This window comes from Elephas maximus, chromosome 4 (assembly GCF_024166365.1).
Source record: "Elephas maximus indicus isolate mEleMax1 chromosome 4, mEleMax1 primary haplotype, whole genome shotgun sequence".
In the NCBI taxonomy this organism is placed as follows: domain Eukaryota; kingdom Metazoa; phylum Chordata; class Mammalia; order Proboscidea; family Elephantidae; genus Elephas; species Elephas maximus.
This window is the reverse complement of record NC_064822.1, coordinates 160,795,070-160,815,309: the sequence shown is the minus strand read 5'-3', so window position 1 is coordinate 160,815,309 and position 20,240 is coordinate 160,795,070. Positions and strand designations below refer to the sequence as shown.

The following is a 20,240-nucleotide window of genomic DNA, read 5'->3' as shown; positions in this document are numbered from 1 at the left end:
TATCAAAATTTTAAATGTCTGTTCTTTGAGAGACACTGTTGAAAATAATGAAAAGACAAGCCACAGCTTGGAAGAAAATATTCGTAAAACATTTATCTGATAAAGAATTTATAGCCAGAATATATAAAGAACTCTTACAACAACCCAAAAAAACCAATTAAAAAACGGACAATAGATTTTAACACTTCACTAAAGACATGTAGAAGGCAAATAAAAATACAAAAAGATGTTCAATATCATTAGTTATCAGGGAAATGCAAATGAGATACCACTATATACCTATCAGAATGGCTTAAAAAAAAAAAACAACAATACCAAGTGCTTACAAGAACGTAGGGGATCCGGAACTTTCATCTGTTGCTGATAGGAATGCAAAATGGTACAGGCACTTTGTAAAAGTTTGACGGTTTCTTTTTTTCTTTGTTTTTATTGCGCTTTAAGTGAAAGTTTACAAATTAAGTCAGTTTCTCATACAAAAACGTATACATACCTTCTAGCTGCTCTCCCCCTAATGAGACAGCACACTCCTCCTTTCCACCCTGTGTTCCCTATGAACATTCAACCCGCTCCTGTCCCCTCTGCCTTCTCATCTTGCCTCCAGACAGGAGCTGCCCATATAGTCTCATGTGCCTACTTGAGCCAAGAAGCTCATTCCTCACCGGAATCATTTACTGTCTGATAGTCTAGTCCAATTCGTTTGAAGAGTTGGCTTTGGGAATGGTTCCAGTCTTGGGCTAACAAAGGGCCTGGGGATCATGACCTCCAGAATCCCTCTAGTCTCAGCCAGACCACTAAGTCTGGTCTTTTTACAAGAATTTGAAGTCTTCATCCCACTGTTCTCCTGCTCCATCAGGGATTCCCTGTTGTGTTCCCTCTCAGGGCAGTCATCCGGCACCATCATCAGGGCACCATCTAGTTCTTCTGGTCTCAGGCTGATTTAGTCTCTGGTTCATATGGCCCTTTCTTGACAGTTTCTTATGAAGTTAAACATATACTTACCATATGACCTGCAATCCCACTCCTGGGTATTTACACAAGAGAAACAAAAAAGACCTGCATGCAAATGTTTATAGGGACTTTATTCCTAATGGCAAAAAACTGGAAACCACTCAAATATCCCTCAACTAATACATAAACAAATTTGGAATGCTATGGAATACCATTCAGCAATAAAAGTGGAATGAACTATGGGTATATGCAACAACTAGATGACTCTGAAAAGTATTATAATAATGAAAAAAGCTACACTCTGTAATGATTCCATTTATGATATTCCAGAAAAGACAAAAACTATAGGGCAAAAAACAGATCAGTGGCTACCAGGAACTGGGGGGTGGATCAAGAGTCAACTGCAAAGGCACAGGTAACTTTTCTATAGAAAAGGAAATGTTAAAATGGAGTGGTCTTTGTCCTGGTTGTGGTGGTGGTTACACAACTGTATAAACCTAACCCACTGCTGTGGAATTGATTCTGGCTCATAACAATCCTACTGATCTGTTAAAACTCACCAAGCTATACCGTTAAAAGGTGAATGTAAGTTTAGGCAAACTATACCTTAATAAACCTAACTTAAAACATTTGTTGAATGTATTATCTGCAGCACACTGCCTTTCCTATACTTTCCCTCTGCTCTAAACAACCCTGTGTACATATGAAGATTATTTTTCCCTAACATTCTTCTCTTCTAAAAAAATGCACAAAGGCTCCCTCAATGAACCACCAAATATGGATAGTTTGCACTATTCACTATGCTTTGAATACTTCATCAGCATTGTCTCATCCCAAAGTGGTCTCTTCGATTTGGTGTTATTCAAGTCCCAGTCCTTCCAATGAGACTTCCTTTAGCATTTAGCCCACAATTCCACCTAAAAATTTCTATAAAACTTATTGCAGGTACTGGTACCTTCGTGTTTTGTTTCCCCACCTGTCATGGACTGAACTGTGTCCCCCAACTTGGCTAGGTCATAATCCCCTTGTATGACTGTATGATTGTCCACCATTTTATTTTCTGATGTGATTTCCCTACATGTTATAAATCCTATCACCACGATGTAATAAGATGGATCAACTGTTACTGTCGAGTCGACTTCGGCTCATAGCAACTCTACAGGACAGAGTAGAACTGCCGCATAGAGTTTTCAAGGACCACCCTGTGGATTTAAACTGCTGACCTTTAGGTTAGTAACTGCAGCACTTAACCACTATGCCACCAGGGTTTCCAAGATGGATTAGTGGCAATTATACTGATGAGGTCTACAAGATTAGATAGTGTCTTAAGCCAATCTCTTTTGAGATATAAAAGAGAATCAAGCACAGACACATGGGGACCTCATACCACCAAGAAAGCAGTGCCAGGAGCAGAGCGCATCCTTTGGACCTGAGGTTCCTGCACTGAGATGCTCCCAGACCAAGGAAAGACTGATATATCACAAGGACCTTTCTCCAAAGTGGACAGACAGAGAAAGCCTTTCCCTAGAGCCAGCGCACTGAATTCGGACTTCTAGCCTACTAGACTGTGAGAGAATAAACTTCTCTTTGTTAAAGCCATCCACTTGTGGTATTTCTGTTACAGCAGCACTAGATGACTAAGACACTACCATACCATCAGTTCCTTTAGGAGAGAGATTCTAAAACACTATCTTTCCATCCTCCCAAAAACCTGATTAGCAAGATGAATCAGGAAATCAATTAGCCCAAATTGGAAGAAACTACCTATATTCCTAAGATTCTGACAAGCAAAAATTTTCCCCTTCAATGTCAAGAGGTTCATGTAACTTTGTAGAGACACAGGAGCACACTTCAAGATTAACTCTGTGATATTCTACAGAATGAGTTTAGAGTAACCAATTATATTATCTGAGACAAAAAAACCCATTTCTTGTGAAGACCTCAAAATATGTTCAGAATCTGATGCATAAACCAAGGTAAAAAAAGAAAAAAAAAACAAGGTAGAATGGACAAAAAGTGTGCTTAAGAAAAAAAGCAAACTATTCCCTTGAATCTCAGCATTTCACCAAATTCAGACTATAAGCTTCTTGAAGGCAGAGAATACATTCTTTTAAAAGAAAAACAAACAACTGCTCTGCATTTCCCTAACAATACTTAAAAAGTAGAGCAGGGATTTGTTACTAACGGTTGAAAGGCAGAAATCAAGGTTAGCAGTGCTTGAGGTAGAGCAAGAGGCCACAGCAGCAGATAATTACTAATTTCAAGAATGTGAAAGCCCCATCTTCCTCTATGCCAAAAAGGGCTGTAGTATAATAGTTCTCTTACCTAATTTTCTCTCTCTCCACTGTCTTACTGATAAAAATCCAGCAGTTGCTGTCTTAAAAGGAATTTTATAGCACCAAAATATCACAAGACGCTACTACGGTTAGGGAGTTTAAGGAGTTCAGATGCACTCCAATATGCTCCTTTGTGAATCAAGTAGCTCTGGTATAGAGTGTAAAACGAACGGACTTGGGATCAGGACCCAGGTTTGAAATTCTGGCTCTATTCTATACATAGTAGCTGTGTCACATTAGACAACATAACCACCACTTCCTGATCTATAAAATGAGAACAGCATATACTTTGATGGGTTTTGAGAGGATAAAACGTGAATGCATGTGAAAATATCCTAGGATGGTGCCTAGTACATAGTTGTCGTTCAAAAATGTTAAATAAACAATCTCAATTTTATCTTTGTATTCACCCACTACTTGGCTTTCTACCAAGTACATCTTTAAAAGTTTCGATCTGTGTTATCTGAGCAGCCATTCAACATATCTAACCTTTTAAAGACTTCCTAATAAATATTTCTTCCTTTTTATCTGTGGCTTTAATTGGGATTTTAACAAATGAAATGTTAGAGAATAATAAACTCTACAGACAAATAAGTAAATTACTGTTTAAAGAATGTCATTTTTTTAGCTTTTCTAATCACAAAGATCAAATTAACCATTTACCTTCATCATCATCATCTCTTTCTTTCTCTTCCAATGCTTGTCTTTCCAACTGTCTTCCTACCTCATCAACTGAAGCTCCTGATTCTTTATCAGTTTCTTGCCCTGTTAATCAAATAAAATACCGTAAGTCAAATCTAATAGATATTTTCTCACTAGAATATGTTGTAAGCATCCTGGAAAACATAAAAGAAAACTCCTTCTCTGATAAACGTTCTGGAAACAAAAATACCAACATTATTGTGAACACACACACACAAAACCAAATCCATTGCCACCGAATCAATTCTGACACGTTGGCAACCTCATGTGTTACAGAGTAGTACTGAGATCCACAGGATTTTCTTGGCTCTAATCTTGGAAGCTGATCACCAGGTCTTTCTTCCAGAGCACTGATGGGTGGGTTTGAACTGCCAATGTTTCGGTTAACAGTCAAGAGCAAACCGTTTGTGCCAACCAGGGACCGTAACAGAACTTGTTTCAAGACAGAAAAAAATCTTTCATCCCTAAGTCATACTGTCCATTCATTAATTCATTCAACAAAATGTCTACTAAGCATCCTCTGTGCTATCAGCTACAGGATAAACAAAAGTGTAGAACCTGGTCCTTATCCTTAAGTACTTTAAATCTTTAAAGAGCTTCAACAATTAGACTACAACAAATAGTTTAATTATCAGACAAGTACTCAAGATAGGCAAAGCTCACCTAGAGGCCTTAATAAGAAGAGGACTGATGTATGACTGCCCCAGGATCTTCAGGGCTTCGTGGAGAAAGAAGTTATCGACAAGGGTTCAGGAATATCGAAATAGGAAAAGATATTCCATTATTGGAGCCTTGCTGGTGGACTGGTTAATGCTTAGCTGCTAACCAAAAGGTCGGCAGTTCGAATCCACCAACTGCTCCTTGGAAACCATAAGGGGCAGTTCTATTCAGTCCTTTAGGGTCGCTATGAGTTGGAATCGACTTGACAGCAATGGGTTATTCCATTACCAAAAAAACAAACTTCTGAAACATCTAAACACAAAACCAGGTCCCTAACCTAGAAATGATTACAATCTAGCTGTAGAAGCAATATGTGTGTGTAGCACATTAAAAAAATGACATTCTAACTATCGTAGAGAATTCGTATGGCGATACAACTGTTAAAAATATATTAGGGCCAGACTAGTGACGACGTTAAAGGGCAAACTGAAGAGTCTGGATTTCATCCGAAAGCCAGGGACAGCCAACAAACTATGTGCTAGAGTTAAATTTTACTCTGGAACAGTCCCAGCAACACTACAACTCTCCCTCCTCCACTCCCACCCACGCCAATCCGACTCAGCGTACAGCAAGCTAATCATCTAATCAAAAATTTCTGAAAGATGTAGATTACCCTCTCCCAACATCTCTCAACTCCACATCCATCACTCTTGGCCTCTCCATATTTCCCTCCTTTCTCTGGCTGATTTTAATTAGAAACCGGTAAATTAATTTTTTTCCTAAAATGAAGGGCCTTGTGCAACAAAAACATTGACTTATTAAAAATAAAAAAAATTTGTAAAGTTCCTAGCTCAGCATATAATCCAACTGTAAACTTTCAGCTGTGTTTTCCTTGCCCTACTAGTGGATTTAGAAGTTACAGGCCCGAGATTTCCCACTCCGCGACACAGAATATCCTATCTTGACTGCTCCCTAAATCCGCAAGAGTCATCATAATTCAGGCCTAAAGCCCTAAGGCTTGACGATCCCAAGGTATTAGGCAAGTGAACATTCGCACCCCCACCAAATATTCGGCAACTACTGCTCAGTGATAAGAAGGCGCGCGCGAGCGCGCACACACAGCGCCCCCCCCGCCCCAAAAATGCAGCCAGCAACAAAATCCCTAAGTGATCTAGAATGGTGGGGAGATGTGCAGTCAAGACACTAAGACTTGCCCACCACCCCCCCCCCAACCTTGACGAAAATACATTCCAGGTTTCCCCAGCAAAGAGGCAGGTCAGAACCGGATTTTTGAGGAGGCTGCCAAACCACGTAAAAGGCAGTAGGACTGAGGCCCTGTGCAAGGTTTCCAGTCCGTGCACATGAGTCCTGCCAATCTAGGGGCTCAGGCCCAGAGACCCCGGAACCACCACACGAGAAGTTGAGGCACTTTTTTCTCCTCCATTTCATCCCCACCCAGCCCTCTAGTACCACCGGAGAAGCTGCCTCTATCTGCGACTGAGAATCAGTAGCCCGTGCCTTGCCACTCGCTCAGACTCGTAAATCAGTCCAGCCCTGGGCTCCGGGTCCCCAGTCCCTGCCACTCGAGCCGGGCCTGAGCCGTTCGACCATCCATGGCAGGGACCGGGAAAACATAAAACCCTTTACCTGCAGCAGCCCCTTTACTCTTCTTCTTCTTCCGTCTTTTTTTCTTGGCTGCCTCCTCATTCGTAGAGGCAGCTCCCTCCTCCCTGTCGTCCGGGTCCAAGTCGCCATTCAAGTGGCTCCCGGTGGTCGCTCCCTCCGCCACGCCCGCCATGTTGCCCGAGAGAGCGCGAGACAGAGCGGCAAGGGCCCGCTTCTTCGTCACCCACTTAAACCAGCGATTCCGGAAGCTGCTCTCGATGGTAGGGGCGCACGGAATGCTGGGGCAGTGGAGGACTCGGGCTCTGGGACTGTTCGCGAGTTGTCCTGGTTCGCCTCGTGGCGGGCGCGGCTGCGGCTGTGGTTAGTGTGGGATCCTGGCAGCTCTGGCGGCGGTTGCCTGGGACTAGTACGGACGCTCGCCTTGCCCTGCGCCTCGGGCATCCCCGGGGCAAGTCGGCCCGAGTAGGGTCAAGTTGAAAGGAAATCTTAGCTCCGGAGTGAACTGAGATGGATGTGCCTGCCCTATGGAGAGGCGAAGCACGCAAGAGGGAGGGGCGTACTCTGCTGGTACTGAAAAGTTTTATGTTCGCGCTGTATAAAGTGTACACGAAGAGGGAGGGAGGTAAAAAAAAAATGTGTTGGCTTGAACACACTCCTTTTTTTTTTTTTTTTAATATTATTCCAGAAGACTGCGTTTATATCCACAGTCACAGCTCACGGTGAGGCATTCCAGGCTCTTGAGATAATTTTGGAAGCTGAAATTTCACGTTAGTTGCGTGTGCTCTAGATCCGAGATGGTTTCAGATGGGACCCCCTCATTCTTCTCTGTATTCCAATTCATAACAAAACTTGTTGGTTCAGAGATTTAGGTTCTGTCCCTGAGGATCTCGGTCACAGGTCCTGCAGCTATTATCTCCCTCCCAGTGTACCTACTCTATGTTAACTTCAACCTTCCAACCACAGACAGCCACCACACACAGACACTAGTCTGCTTATGTTTCAGTCTTAAAACCGCAAACCACCACCGCACACACACACATACATACACACAGCCTTTACTATTAATGTTGAATCTGACACTCCAATTTCTCATTTTCTTCTCTTTCGTTTGGACGTATGAAGTCAACAAAATTTAATTTTACACGTGCTTATTACTACCCCTCCCCCAATCCTTTATGAGAAAGCCCTCCGTCCAAACTGCGGTTTGAGATTTAGTCTGTGGCCTGCGAGGTTTGTTATTAGCTGTCTGCACCAACTCCGTACAACCAAACTAGTTGGCTTCAAGTGGATACTGACCATGAGTGTCAGAATAGAACTGGTCTGGGGGGTTTTCAGTGGCTGATTTTGGGAAGTAAATTGCCAGGCCTTTCTTCTGAGGTGCTTTTGGGTGGACTTGAACCTCCAAGCAAGCAGCTTATCCATTTGCACCATGCAGGGACTTCCCCACCAACTCCTTAACTGCCCCCAATTTCTCCTGAATTCTTTGTCTACCTAGAAAGTGTAGATGTTTCCCATTTAAACTAGGGACCGTGCTTCATGGGCATCAAAATTACTTTAAGGGCTTTCTTGCCAGGGATTGTACAGTAAATTTTACATAGGCTCTGACCCCAGCAGCATAAGTACGTCATCTGTCTTTCAAAGGTTCAGGCGGTGCCTCCCAGTTATACTAAAAACTACTTCTCTCATTCCTTTACTTTACTGTTTCTCAAAATATACCTCTATATAGATTTTAAATTGCTTTCTCTGGTTAATACGCTGGCAGTGTAACTGTTGAACTAACCACAGTACCAAGAAAATAGAAGTAACTACCGTTTATACAAAATTCTTACAAATGCCTAGTCTCATTCTCTTTCTCGTTCCAGCTCTCAAAATTCTTTTTGACTTCGGAGCAGTTCACACATTCTGTTTTTTATGTCCAGGCTGCTCTTTGCCTGTAATGCATTCACTCATACATCCATCTATCCATTGAATGTCTAGTATGTTGCCTGAGTCTGGCAATAGATTAGAGAGCAAAATCATATATGGCCTTTGTCATCAAGGAGCCTGTTAACAAAAATAGACATTAATCAATGAATGATGCTAATAGAGGTAAATTTATAACTGGTGGTATGAGAGCATATCATAAGGGGATTTGCCTAGATAGGAGGACACAATAATGCTTCCCTGACTAAGTGGCAGTTAGGCTGAGATCTGAAGGAGGAGTAGGCAAAGGATAGAGCAAAGGGAACAATAGAGATTCATTGTATTTAAAAGAGGAGACATGGATTCTAGTATTACAGTGGTCATTTTGTTATGACTTTGTGTCTCTGGATAGCTCCCATTATCTTTTTTGAACCCCAGTTTCCTCCTCTGTAAAACAGGAGTGAGTATAACACATTTAAGGAACTGAAAAATAATGCCTAGAATGCAAAGAGGTAAAAGGGAAAATGAGTGTGATGACATGAGCCTGGAAACCTAAATACAACCCTTGGAGGAAGGAGAAGGGAGGGAGGAGACCTTACAGGGCCTTCTGGACCTTTTTAAGACCTTTATCTTGGTCCTAAGAGCAGTGGAGACCCCTTCAATATTTTAATGGGTAAGGGGAAAGTTAATATGGTGAGATTTTCAGTTAACATTATCAGATTTTGAAAAAATGACAATGGTTGCTGTGTGCAGAGTAGATTTGAGGGCAGCCATAGTGGACACAGGGAGACCAACTTAGAGGCGACTGCAGTCATCCAAGCAAGAGATGATAGTGGCTTCGATCAGAGTGAAGATGGATTATGAATAGATTTAACGGTTATATAGGAATAAATTGGGCAAGACTTGGGGGTGTATTATATAAAGGGAGTCGAAGGAGACCCCCTTATGTTTGTTAAGCTGGGCGAATGATGATGTGAATCACAGAGATAGGAAAACACTCCCAGGTTTGAAAGGAAAGATCATGAGTTTGATGTGAGACATGCTGGATCTAAGGCGTCTTGAGGCCTCCAAATGGCGATGTCAAGAAGGCAGAAGACTGTAAGGAACTGGAGCTCAGAAGAAAAGTTTGATGGAAAATAAAAATTTGAGTCATCAACTTATGCGTGGGAGTTGGACCTTTGACAGAGATAAGATCACCTAACAAGTGAATCTAGACCGGGGAGTCCATATGGTGAATTGGACACTAACCACATATGGCTAATGATCACTTAAAATGTGGCTAGTCCAAATTTAAATGTAAGTGTAAAATACATACCAGATTACAGAAGGTATGGAAAAAAAAATAATGTAAAGTATCTCAGTAATTTTACATTGATTACTTGTTGAAATGATAATTTTTTAAATATACTGGGTTAAAGGAAATGCAATATATTATTAAAATTAATTGTGCCTGTTTCTTTTTACTTTAAAATTTTTGAAATGACATGAGTGGCTCACATTATATTTCTATTGGGCAGTGTAAGTCTGGAGTAAGAAGAAAAGAGGACCTGGGACTAAGCCTTGCGGAATTTTAACATTTAATGGATGGGTTGTGGAGGATGAATTTGCAAAGGGGCCTGAAGAGGCAGCCAGAAAGGGAGGAAGAGATCGGGAGGCATTCATTGGAGAAGCCAAGGTAAGATAGAGTCTCAAAAAGGAAGGGGTGATTAACTGTGTTGCCTGCTGCTGAGAGGCCATGTAAGAGGACTGAAAATCTCAGAAGTATGTAGTAGCATGAAAGCCACTGGGGACCTTAGCAAGAGCTGTTTAGGTAGAGAGATGGAAGTCAGACTAAAGAAGGTAGGGGGATGAGTGGAAGACAAGGTTAAGTGAGGAATTTCCTCATCCTTCAAGTTTCAGCTTTCATGCCACATCTTCAGAGAATTCTTCCTCAACTCTCTAAATCAGCCCCCCTTTTTCCTTAAAATCTCTCATTGAATTCTCAACCTTTTTTCATGGTACTTACTGCAATTTGTACTTTATTTATTTGTGTGATGATTTGTCTTAATGTCTGTCTTCCCAACAACCTTGAGCTCCATGAAAACAAGACCATGTATATTTTGTACTCTATCACCAGCCCCTACCTCAAGATCTAGAGCATAGTAGGAATGCCATAAGACCTAGAGCATAGTAGGAGCTCAATAAACATTCATTGTATAAACGGCACTTAATTAGATCTAGAGAGGTTAGGTACAAGAGTCTCTAGATAGAGCAAAATGGTAAATGTACTTGGCTGCTAACCAAAAGGTTGGAGGTTCGTGTCCACTTGTAGGCTCCTCAGAAGAAAGGCCTTGCAGTCTACTTCCAAAAAGTCATTCATTGAAAACTTTATGGATCACAGTTCTACTCTGACACACATGAGGTCATCAGGATTGGAATCATCTCCAGGGCAATTGGTGGTGGTGGCGGAAGATAACGTAGCCCAGGCCATATAGAATGTAAATAGCAGAGTTAGAATTGTCTGACACCCAGTTTAACAACTCTGTATTCTGCCTTCCCTATTGAAATTTCCATTCAGTAAATATTTATTGATTGCTAACTAGGAGGAAATAAATTTTTTTATTGATTGCTAACTAGGAGGAAATAATTTTGCCTGGTGGAAGATACAAAAAGGAATAAGACCCATATTTGAACCCTCAAGAAAGTTTAGCATGTAAATAAATAAGAATGAAATGCCTAAATGCAATGATAAAACACTGTTTATTTGCCGTATGTGAAGAGATTACACTCTACTTCCCCCCCTTCTTTTTCCTAAAAAGAGAAAAGGAAAAAAAATTTAAAGTGATAAAGCCCAAAACAAAACCCACTGCTGTCGAGTCGATTCCAACTCATAGAGACCCTATAGCGACCCTATAGGACGGAGTAGAACTGCCCCACAGGGTTTCCAAGGAGTGCCTAATGGGTTTGAACTGCTGACCTTTTGGTTAGCAGCCATATCTCTTAACCACTATGCCACCAGTGTTTTCTTTAAAGTGATAGTAGAAAACAATACTGTACATACTTCAGTAGTACAGCAATGGATATTATGGTTGGTGATCATTTTCCAGAACACTCCAGAGTTTGAGATAACTAAGTAATTAGACTTAAAATAGTAGCTTATTATCATCTTTTTTATGAATTTGTAAGTTAAGATTTTCAAAGAAGAGCTTCTCTTGTCATGTGTCATACTCTTCATTTGGTTTTGGTTTTTTCTACAAGAGGAAATTGAATGGGGTACAAGAATAAGAATGTTGAAAACCTAAGTAAGAATCTTAGAGGAAGATCTATAACAACAAATGTAACTCAGTAGTAGCTCACACTAGAATATTTTTTCTAGCTAATTATGTGAAGTCATTTTTGTCTCCAATGGTTAACTAGATAAGCAGAGAAAAAAAGTTTTTTTTTTCTTCCTTAGGGAGATACTTTTTTGTGTGTAAACCTTTTCATGAGTTTTTACAGTAGTGGTCTCAGACGCTATTTGTCCTTTTGTGATTGACTTATTTCCCTCAGCATAATGCCCTCCAGATTCATCCATGTTAATGAGATGCTTTGATGATTCATCATTGTTCATTATCATTGTGTAGTACTTAGGGAGATACTTTTTCTATTATAAAATAATGTATTCTAATAAGACATTTCTTACTTTGTCAAAACATGTATTATTACTAAGAAAGTCACTTAACCTCTCCAAATTTCAATTTCCGTCTTAGTAAAATGAGGGTGATAATACTATCATATTCTAGGACTATTGTGGCAATTAAATTTCAAAATTGATAGAAATCACTTAGCCTGCCACAATAGTAACAGTTGTGTTAGCTTTAGTACTTATTACAGTAGTAATAAATGTTAGCTATAAAAAAAAAAAAAAATTTTTTTTTTTTTTTTATTATTACTGTTAGTAAGCTAGGCTCCTGAAAATACTCCCATTGGTTTGGACTGTAAGACAGCCTACATATCTTAAGGCACACTTATGCATTATGTAACTTTTAGCAAGGGGTAACAGGAAATGTATTACAAAAGACATTAGAAAAACTCAGGAATGCCCAATTGCTCAACATTAAGGGAAACACTAAGGATCTTTTTTTCCAAATCTATACAGTAAAAAAAAAAAAATACTATATAGCTATCTTGGCTAAAAGCTAAGAATGAAAAAAGGTGTTTACCTGTGTCTTATTGACTATGCAAAGGCATTCAGCTGTGTGCATCATAACAAATTATGGATAACATTTCGAAGACTGGGAATTCCAGAACACTTCATTGTGCTCCTGAGGAACCTGTACGTAGATCAAGAGGCAGTCATTCGAACAGAACAACGGAATACTGCATGGTTTAAATTCAGGAAAGGTGTGCCTCAGGGTTGTATTCACCATGCTTATTCAATCTGTATGGTGAGCAAATAATCCTAGAAGTTGGACTGTATGAGGAAAAGCTTGGCATCAGGACTGATGGAAGACTCATTAACAACCTGCAATATGCAGAAGGTGCAACCTTGCTTGCTGAAATTGAAGAGAAATTGAAGCACTTACTGATGAAAATCAAAGACTATAGCCTTCAGTATGGATTACATCTCAACATAAAGAAAACAAAAATCCTCACAACTGAACCAACAAGCAACATCATAAATAGAGAAAAGATTGAAGTTGTCAAGGATGTCGTTTTACTTGAATCCACAGTCAACCCCCATGGGAGCAGTAGTCAGGAAATCAAAGTACATGTTGCATTGGGCAAGTCTGCTGCAAAAGTCCTCTTTGAAGTCTTGAAAAGCAAAGATGTCACTTTGAGGACTAAGGTGTGCCTGCCTCAAGCCATGGTAATTTCAGTTACCTTATAGGCATGTGAAAGCTGGACAATGAATAAGGAAGATGGAAGAAGAATTGATGCCTTTGAATTATGAATATTGAATACACTATGGACTGCCTGAACAACGAACAAATCTGTCTTGGAAGAGGTACAGCCAGAATGTTCCTTATAAGCAAGGATAGTGAAAATTTATCTCACGTACTTTGGACATGTTATCAGGAGGGACCAGTCCCTGGAGAAGGACATCAGGCTTGATAAAGTAGAGGGTTAGTGAAAAAGAGGAAGACCCTCAGCAAGATGTATCGACGCAGTGGCTGCAACAGTGGGTTCAAGTATAACGACAATGGTGAGGATGGCGCAGGACCAGGCAGTGTTTTGTTCTGTTATACGTAGAGTCGCTATGAGTCGGAACTGACTCGATGGAACCTAACAGCAGCAACATGTTACCCTAAAGAGTATGGTATTTATTTTAAGCTTGAGGTAATATATATAGCAAAAGGTATTTAAATTTTAACATAAAAAGTTAAGTGACTCAAATGCTTAATAATAGAAGATCACAATAAGTATCTTTGGTGTATCAACACAATGAGTACTACGTAGTTGTTAAAAGCAAATAAAATGATGTGTATGTAGATAATATGGTTAAGTTAAGTTTTCTCTGTAATACATACAGAGATATTTAAGCTGGGGAATGCTTTTGAAAAGATCATTCTAACGATAGTCTAGATTTAGAGCAGTGGTTCCCATCCAGTAAACTGTGCTTTGTTAAAACAGCCAAATGTATTTAAGTAACTCTTTTCTATTCTGAGAATATGTACTTTTTGAAATTAAACATTGAGTGTTTTTTAGTTAAAGAGCCCTGGTGGCATACTGGTTAAAGCGCTTGGCTGCTAAGCAAAAGATTAGCAGTTTGAGCCCAGCAGGTGCTCCTTGGGAGACAGATGTGGCAGTTGGCTTCCGGGCTTCCGTAAAGATTTACAGCCTTGGAAACCGTATGGAGCAGTAGTACTCTGTCTTATAGGGTTGGTATGAGTTGGTATCTACTCAGTGGCAGTGAGTTTTGGTTTTGGTTTGGCTTTTTAGTCATTAAATGACAGTGAGAATAGATGATGTTTGTTTTTTCTGTCTGGACAAGAAAGAGCAACACTATGTCAGTTCCTAAAATCATCTTTGAAACTTTTCTGGGTAGTGTAATCTCCAAATCTAGGTGGCCTCTGCTCTAAAGATAGAAACATAAAGGAGAGAGCCTAGGTGAGACCTGCTAAGATGATATTGTATTAGTCCATTTGGAAGATAATGAGAATTTAGGTAAAGATTGTGGCTGGGAGGCTAGAGAGGAGAAGTTGGATTGCAGAGACATTTCTAGAGCAGGATTAAGAGAATTTACTGCAGTAGTCCATTTGAAGTAAAGAGGGAGCAGTGGAGGATGACACCCAGGTTTCTGCCTTGGGTTCCTGGGTGGGTAATTGTACCACTCCCTGAGATAGGGAAAAAGGAGGAGAGGGAGGTTTTGGAGGAGGTGGAAGGAAAAGATAAGCTTTGGTATTCTAAATTCGAGATGCCTGTGGGCATCCAGGCAAAGATATCTAGTAGTCAGTTGGAAACATGAATCTAGAGATATGGGAGTCATTAGGGTGAGGTAAAAGACTATGAATGAGGTATTCAGGGAGAAGAGAAAAAGACCAAAAAGAGAATATGACCCAGAAAAATAATAATGTTTTGGGTTTTTTTTGTTTGCTTTATGATGGGATGATGGGTAATGCTATTAAGGAGATTACAAAAGAATGGTAGGAGAAGGAGGAAATGCTTTAGAGAATAATCCTAGAGAAGGGAAGAGAGAAGACACCTTAAAGAAATAAAGTTTAGTCAGAGATATCAACTATTGTAGAAAGACCAAGTAGAATAAAGTCTCAAAGTAGACCATTGATTTTGTCCATTAGAAGGCCCCTAGTGACTTTAACAAGAGCAGCTAGAGAGCACCCAAAAAGATACTCATAAAGATTGGGATGCACTATCCTAAACATCAGCTAAAGGAGCAAAGATCCTTTATCTTAATTCCACTGTTATTGACTCTTGTATTATTCTCTGTTTTGTTCCCCTGGAGAGGGCCTTTCTTGACATTTAATGTAGATCTCTTGCCTTCTGTAATTCTCTCCATATCTTAGTTGTGTTCAGTGACATCCTAAATTACCTTTTCTCTTACAATGTATTACTGTCTCCTTTTGTAATTGGAGTATAGTTACTTAGTAATATAACTCCTTTACTTTCCCATGATTTCTGTGTAGGATCTATGTACTTGAGGCTGGACTTTGGGGAACATATATGGTTGCAGGATCCCTGGTGGCACAGTGGTTAAGTGTTCAACTACTAACCAAAAGGCCGGCAGTTCAAATCCACCAGCCATTCCTTGGAAACCCTATGGGACAGTTCTACTCTGTTCTATAGGGCCACTATGAGTCAGGATCAACTTGACAGCAATAGTTGCTTTTTTTTTCTTTTAAGTATGGTTCCAAGCAGTATTTCTGTGTCCAAGGTACCAGAAGTATCATTACCCAGATGGAAGTTTCAAATACTTGTTTGTCAAGGATGCATACCGTTCAATATCAAGGGCTCACAAAAGAAAAATAAGAGCAAAATGAAACACTGGAAGACAAAGAAGGTACCATTCATAGGCTGTCTTAGCTTCCCCAGTACTGAACTCTACTTACTATAGGATGAGGGTTATTTTGATGTTGAAGGTAGAGTTGGGTAGAGTTGAACTAGGAATATATTATGAGGGAGGTTGTAATATGGAAAAGCGTTAGGGGTTTTCAAACTTTTTGGTCTCAGAACTCTTTTACAGTGTGAAAAATTATGGAGAATTCCAAAGAATTTTTGTTTGTATGGATTGTTTCTATGGGTATCTACCACATTAGACACTTAAACTGAGAAAAATTTATTCATTCCTTAAAAAACAACAGTGATACCTGATGCGTGCTACAACGTGGACGTACCTCGAGGACATTATGCTAAGCACAATAAATCAGATACAAAAAGACAAATACTGTATGATATCACTTATATGAAATAAGCAAAGTGAGAGAAAGACCTGGCAATCTCCCATAAAGACTACAGCCTAGAAAACTCTGTGGGGCAGTTCTACTCTGTCAGGATGGGGTTGCTATGAGGCAAAATCAACTCCACAGCACCTAACAACAACAACAACAGGAACCAAAAGAAATTAGCGGTTACCAGGGGTAGGCGGAATGGGGGGGGTTTTAGAATGCCTTGAAGACATGTTAATGGTGGTGGGATAATTTGGAAAAAAGAGCAAAAAACTTGAAGAATGTAATAACTGTCACTGAAGTGTATGTGTAGAAAATGATGAAATATGGTATGTGTTATTGTGTGTATATTACAATAAAAAAGAATTAAAGAAAAAAATATATAGCAATGATAGATCATACCCTAAATGAAAAACAAACAAAAATAGTGAAAAGAGTGGCGTGACCTGCCCAGCTCCACATGACAATGAAGAGGCAGTGAGTGAATATTTGTAGGAGAGGAGAAAAGGGTAGATGACTGTAGAAGCTAATTATTTTTAAAATAAAATGTCCATCTTTTATTAAAATAATAAACATATGTTAAGAAAATTACAGAGGGTTTGTAATAAACAGCAACAGGACAGCTCTCCAGTAGGAACCATTTTTATTTCTTATCTTTAATTCATTAAAAAAAAAAAAAAGATCGGTTTTAGTGAATGTAATAGATGAAGATTTAGCTCACTAAAAAAAAACCAAACCCAACCCAGTGCCGTCGAGTCAATTCCGATTCATAGCGACGCTATAGGACAGAGTAGAACTGCCCCACAGTGTTTCCAAGGAGCGCCTGGCGGATTCGAACTGCCGACCCTTTGGTTAGTAGCTGTAGCGCTTAACCACTATGCCACCAGGGTTTCCAGGTCACTAAAACATCCCCTTATTCACTCTTCCTAATAGTTTATATCACTATATGTGGTCCTCTGAGTTTTCGTCTGTTTGTTTTCTTCCTTTAGATGTTTTCAAGCCTGAGAATGACCCTGGGGGTGAAATCTGAAGAACACAAAACGGAAACATGGAATGAAGCTGGGCCCTTGATTATGTTTATTCAGTCACTGGAATGGAAAACCCTGAAGTCACTCTGGGTGCAGTGTTGGTTCAGTGTTAGAATTCTCGCCTTCCATGTGGAAGACCTGGGTTTGATTCCTGGCAGTTGACCTAATGCACAGCCACCACCAGTCTGTCAGTGGAGATTTGCATGTTGCTGAACAGGTTTCGGTGGCCCTTCCAGACTGAGATGGACTAGGAGGAAAGGTCCGGCGATCTACTTCTGAAAATTAGCCCATGAAAACCCTATGGACCAAAATGGTCTGATCTGCAACCAATCATGGGGCGGGTGCAGAACCTGGCAGCGTTTCTTTTTGTCGTACATGGAGTTGCCATGAGTCAGGGATCACTCAAACGGGGCCAACAACAGCAGCAGCAACAGCAGAGTCACTCTTATCTCCAAGCGTGTAAGATATTAAATCCCTGTATTGTTAAAAACAGATTTCTGACACATGAAAACAAAATCATCCTGATACAAACAACTAGAATGTCGAAAACTTAGTACTCAGATGTCAGCTCCCTTTCTAATTTCCGCAGGGCTCCCAGGTCATTTGTTCAGTTCCTTTAGAACCCTCTATTTTACGCTTTCTTTTTTCCTGGATGGTGGGGAAATGCCTAGCTGCCAGGCATTATGCTTGCAAGGGTAGTCTTGGTGACTGAATTCTCAATGTAGACTTTAAATTAATTCCTCTGCTTTTAGCCCCGGCTCTACTCTCTGACGTACTAAATGTTTATAAGTCCTGAATTTCTCTGGGGTTTTGCAGGGCTGACTGGATCCCTCCTCAACAGCATCTTATTCTATGTGAATTCAAGGCTGGGCTGGTTCACCCTATTTCATGAGGCCCCCACTCCTGCATCCACTTCCACTCAGAAAAAAAAATTATATCCCATGTGCCCTTAAGTGTGTTGCTGTTGGTTGATATATTTGTTTATTTCTCTATTCTCATTTTAATAAAACCCTGGAAGCAACAAGAGAAAAATCACACATACTTCCAGGTGATCCAGAAACTCTAACTTTCCATTTCCAGTGACTGAAGATGACAGAGATAAAGGGCATGAATGGAATCAACTGGCCTCTAGGTTCTGAATGGAACACTGGTATAAAGCTGTTCTGTAGTCAGAACAGACAGACCTCTAAAATTCTTTGGGTCTGAAAATTAGCCGGCAGGATTTGGCGAGACGGGAGGTAAGTACTTTTTAAGGCTCTCACATATTTTCAGGACCTGACCTCTAGCAGTTGACATCTGTAGGTTGGTATGGGTAGAAGTTGGAACTGGCTGAGGCTCTTAGGTATCCTCCCTTCCTTTTTTTAAATTATAATTTACATATCATGAAGTTAACTATTTTAAAGTCTACAATTCTATGGTTATTAGTATATTACAAGGCTGTACAGCCATCACCACTATCAAATTCCAGAACATTTCATCAAGCCAAATAGAAGCCCCAGACTCATTAGCAGTCACTCCTTATTTCTCTCTTCTCCTAGCTCTTAATAACCCCTAATCTACTTTCTGTTTCTATGGATTTGCTTATTATAGACAATTCATATAGATAGACTCACAGTATATAGCCTTATGCATCTGATTTCTGTCACTTGGCATAATGTTTTCAAGCGTCATCCGTGTTGTAGCATGTGTAGTATTTCATTCCTTTTTATGACTGAATAACATCCCATTGTATGAATATGCCACATTTTGTTTATTAATTCATCAGTTTAATGGCCGTTAGGGTTTTTTCCACATTTTAGCTATTGTGAATAATGCTGCTATGAACATCTCTGTATAAATATTTGTGTGAACGTATGTTTTCAAAGACAGTCTCAATATCTCTACATCCTCACCAATACTTGTTATTGTTCATTTCTGATTATAGACACCCTGATGGGTATGAAGTGGTATCTCATTGTGTTTTTGATTTGCAGCTGGCTATTTGAATTTTTTGGGGGGGGGGAGAAATGTTCATTCAAATCCTTTACCTATTTTTTGTTATCTTTTTATTGTTGAATTTGTGTGATTTCTTTGTTTATTCTGGATAAGAAAACAAAACAAACGCACCTCCATCTAGTCAATTCTGACTCATAGCAACCCTATAGGACAAAATAGAACTCCCCTTAGTATCTCCAAGGCTGCGATCTTTACGGAATTAGACTGCCACACCTTTTTCTCCCTTGGAGCGGCTGCTGGGTTTGAACTGCCAACCTTTTGGTTAGCAACTGAGCGCTTTAACCACTGCACCACCAGGGCTCCTTCATATTCTGGTTACTAGACCCTTATTATATATGTGATCTGCAAATATTTTCTCCCATTCTGTGGGTTGTCTTTTCATTTTTTTTTTTTTCTTTTATTGTGCTTTAAGTGAAAGTTTACAATTCAGGTCAGTTTCACATACAAAAACTTAATACACCCATTGTTATGTGACCCTAGTTGCTCGCCCTACAATGTGACAGCACATTCCTCCTCTTCACCCTGTGTTTCCCGTGTCCATTCAGCCAGTTGCTGTCCTCTGCTGCCTTCTCATCTCACTTCCAGACAGGAGCTGCACATTTAGTCTTATGTATCTACTTGAGCCAAGAAGCACACTCTTCACTGGTATATGTCTTTTCATTTTTTTTTAATATTTTATTGTGGTAAAATAAACATAATTTGCCATTTCAAGCATTTTTAAGTACATTAACTACATTCACAACGTTGTGCAACCTTCACCACCATTTATTTCCAAGATTTGTACATCACCCAAAACAGAAATTCTGTAACCAATAAGCAATAACTTCCCATCCCCACACCCCCTACCCCTGGTTGCCTCTGCTCTACTTTTTATCTGTATAAATTTGCCTATTCTCAATATTTCATATGAGTAGAGTCATACAATATTTGTCCTTTTGTGCCTGGCATATTTCACTTAGCATAGTGTTTTCAAGTTCATCCATGTCGTAGCATTTTCAGAACTTCATTCCTTCTTATAGTTGAATAATATTCCATTGAATGAATATACCACATTTTGTGTATCTATTCCTCTGTTGACGGATATCTGATGTATTATATTAGCTTCCTAAAGCTGTTGTAACAAAATACCACAAACTGGTTGGTATTCAAGGACAGAAATTTATTGTCTCACAGTTCTGGAG

General features: G+C 39.8%; 1 protein-coding gene and 1 long non-coding RNA gene across 3 annotated transcripts in view; one reads left to right on the top strand and one right to left on the bottom strand.

Moving 5' to 3' along the window:
* The window catches only part of METAP2 (methionyl aminopeptidase 2), a 28,348-nt gene extending 21,831 nt beyond the window's left edge, over positions 1 to 6,517 (bottom strand). The window contains exons 1-2 of one of the 2 annotated variants that reach the window (XM_049884109.1): positions 6,294 to 6,517; positions 3,949 to 4,049 (exon numbers count right to left, since the gene is read on the bottom strand). In XM_049884109.1, coding sequence (XP_049740066.1) covers positions 3,949 to 4,049; positions 6,294 to 6,444 — 252 coding nt within the window. In that variant the 5' untranslated portion in view covers positions 6,445 to 6,517. Of the gene's footprint in view, positions 1 to 3,947; positions 4,050 to 6,293 lie in introns of both variants that reach the window. The other variant, XM_049884108.1, reaches the window with a different exon arrangement.
* A 49-nt stretch (positions 6,518 to 6,566) lies between these two features.
* Positions 6,567 to 18,767, top strand: LOC126075895 (uncharacterized). The gene is made up of 3 exons (XR_007517323.1): positions 6,567 to 6,839; positions 9,692 to 9,849; positions 17,026 to 18,767. It is a non-coding gene; the product is annotated as an uncharacterized LOC126075895 (long non-coding RNA).
* The last annotated feature ends 1,473 nt before the right edge of the window (positions 18,768 to 20,240 follow it).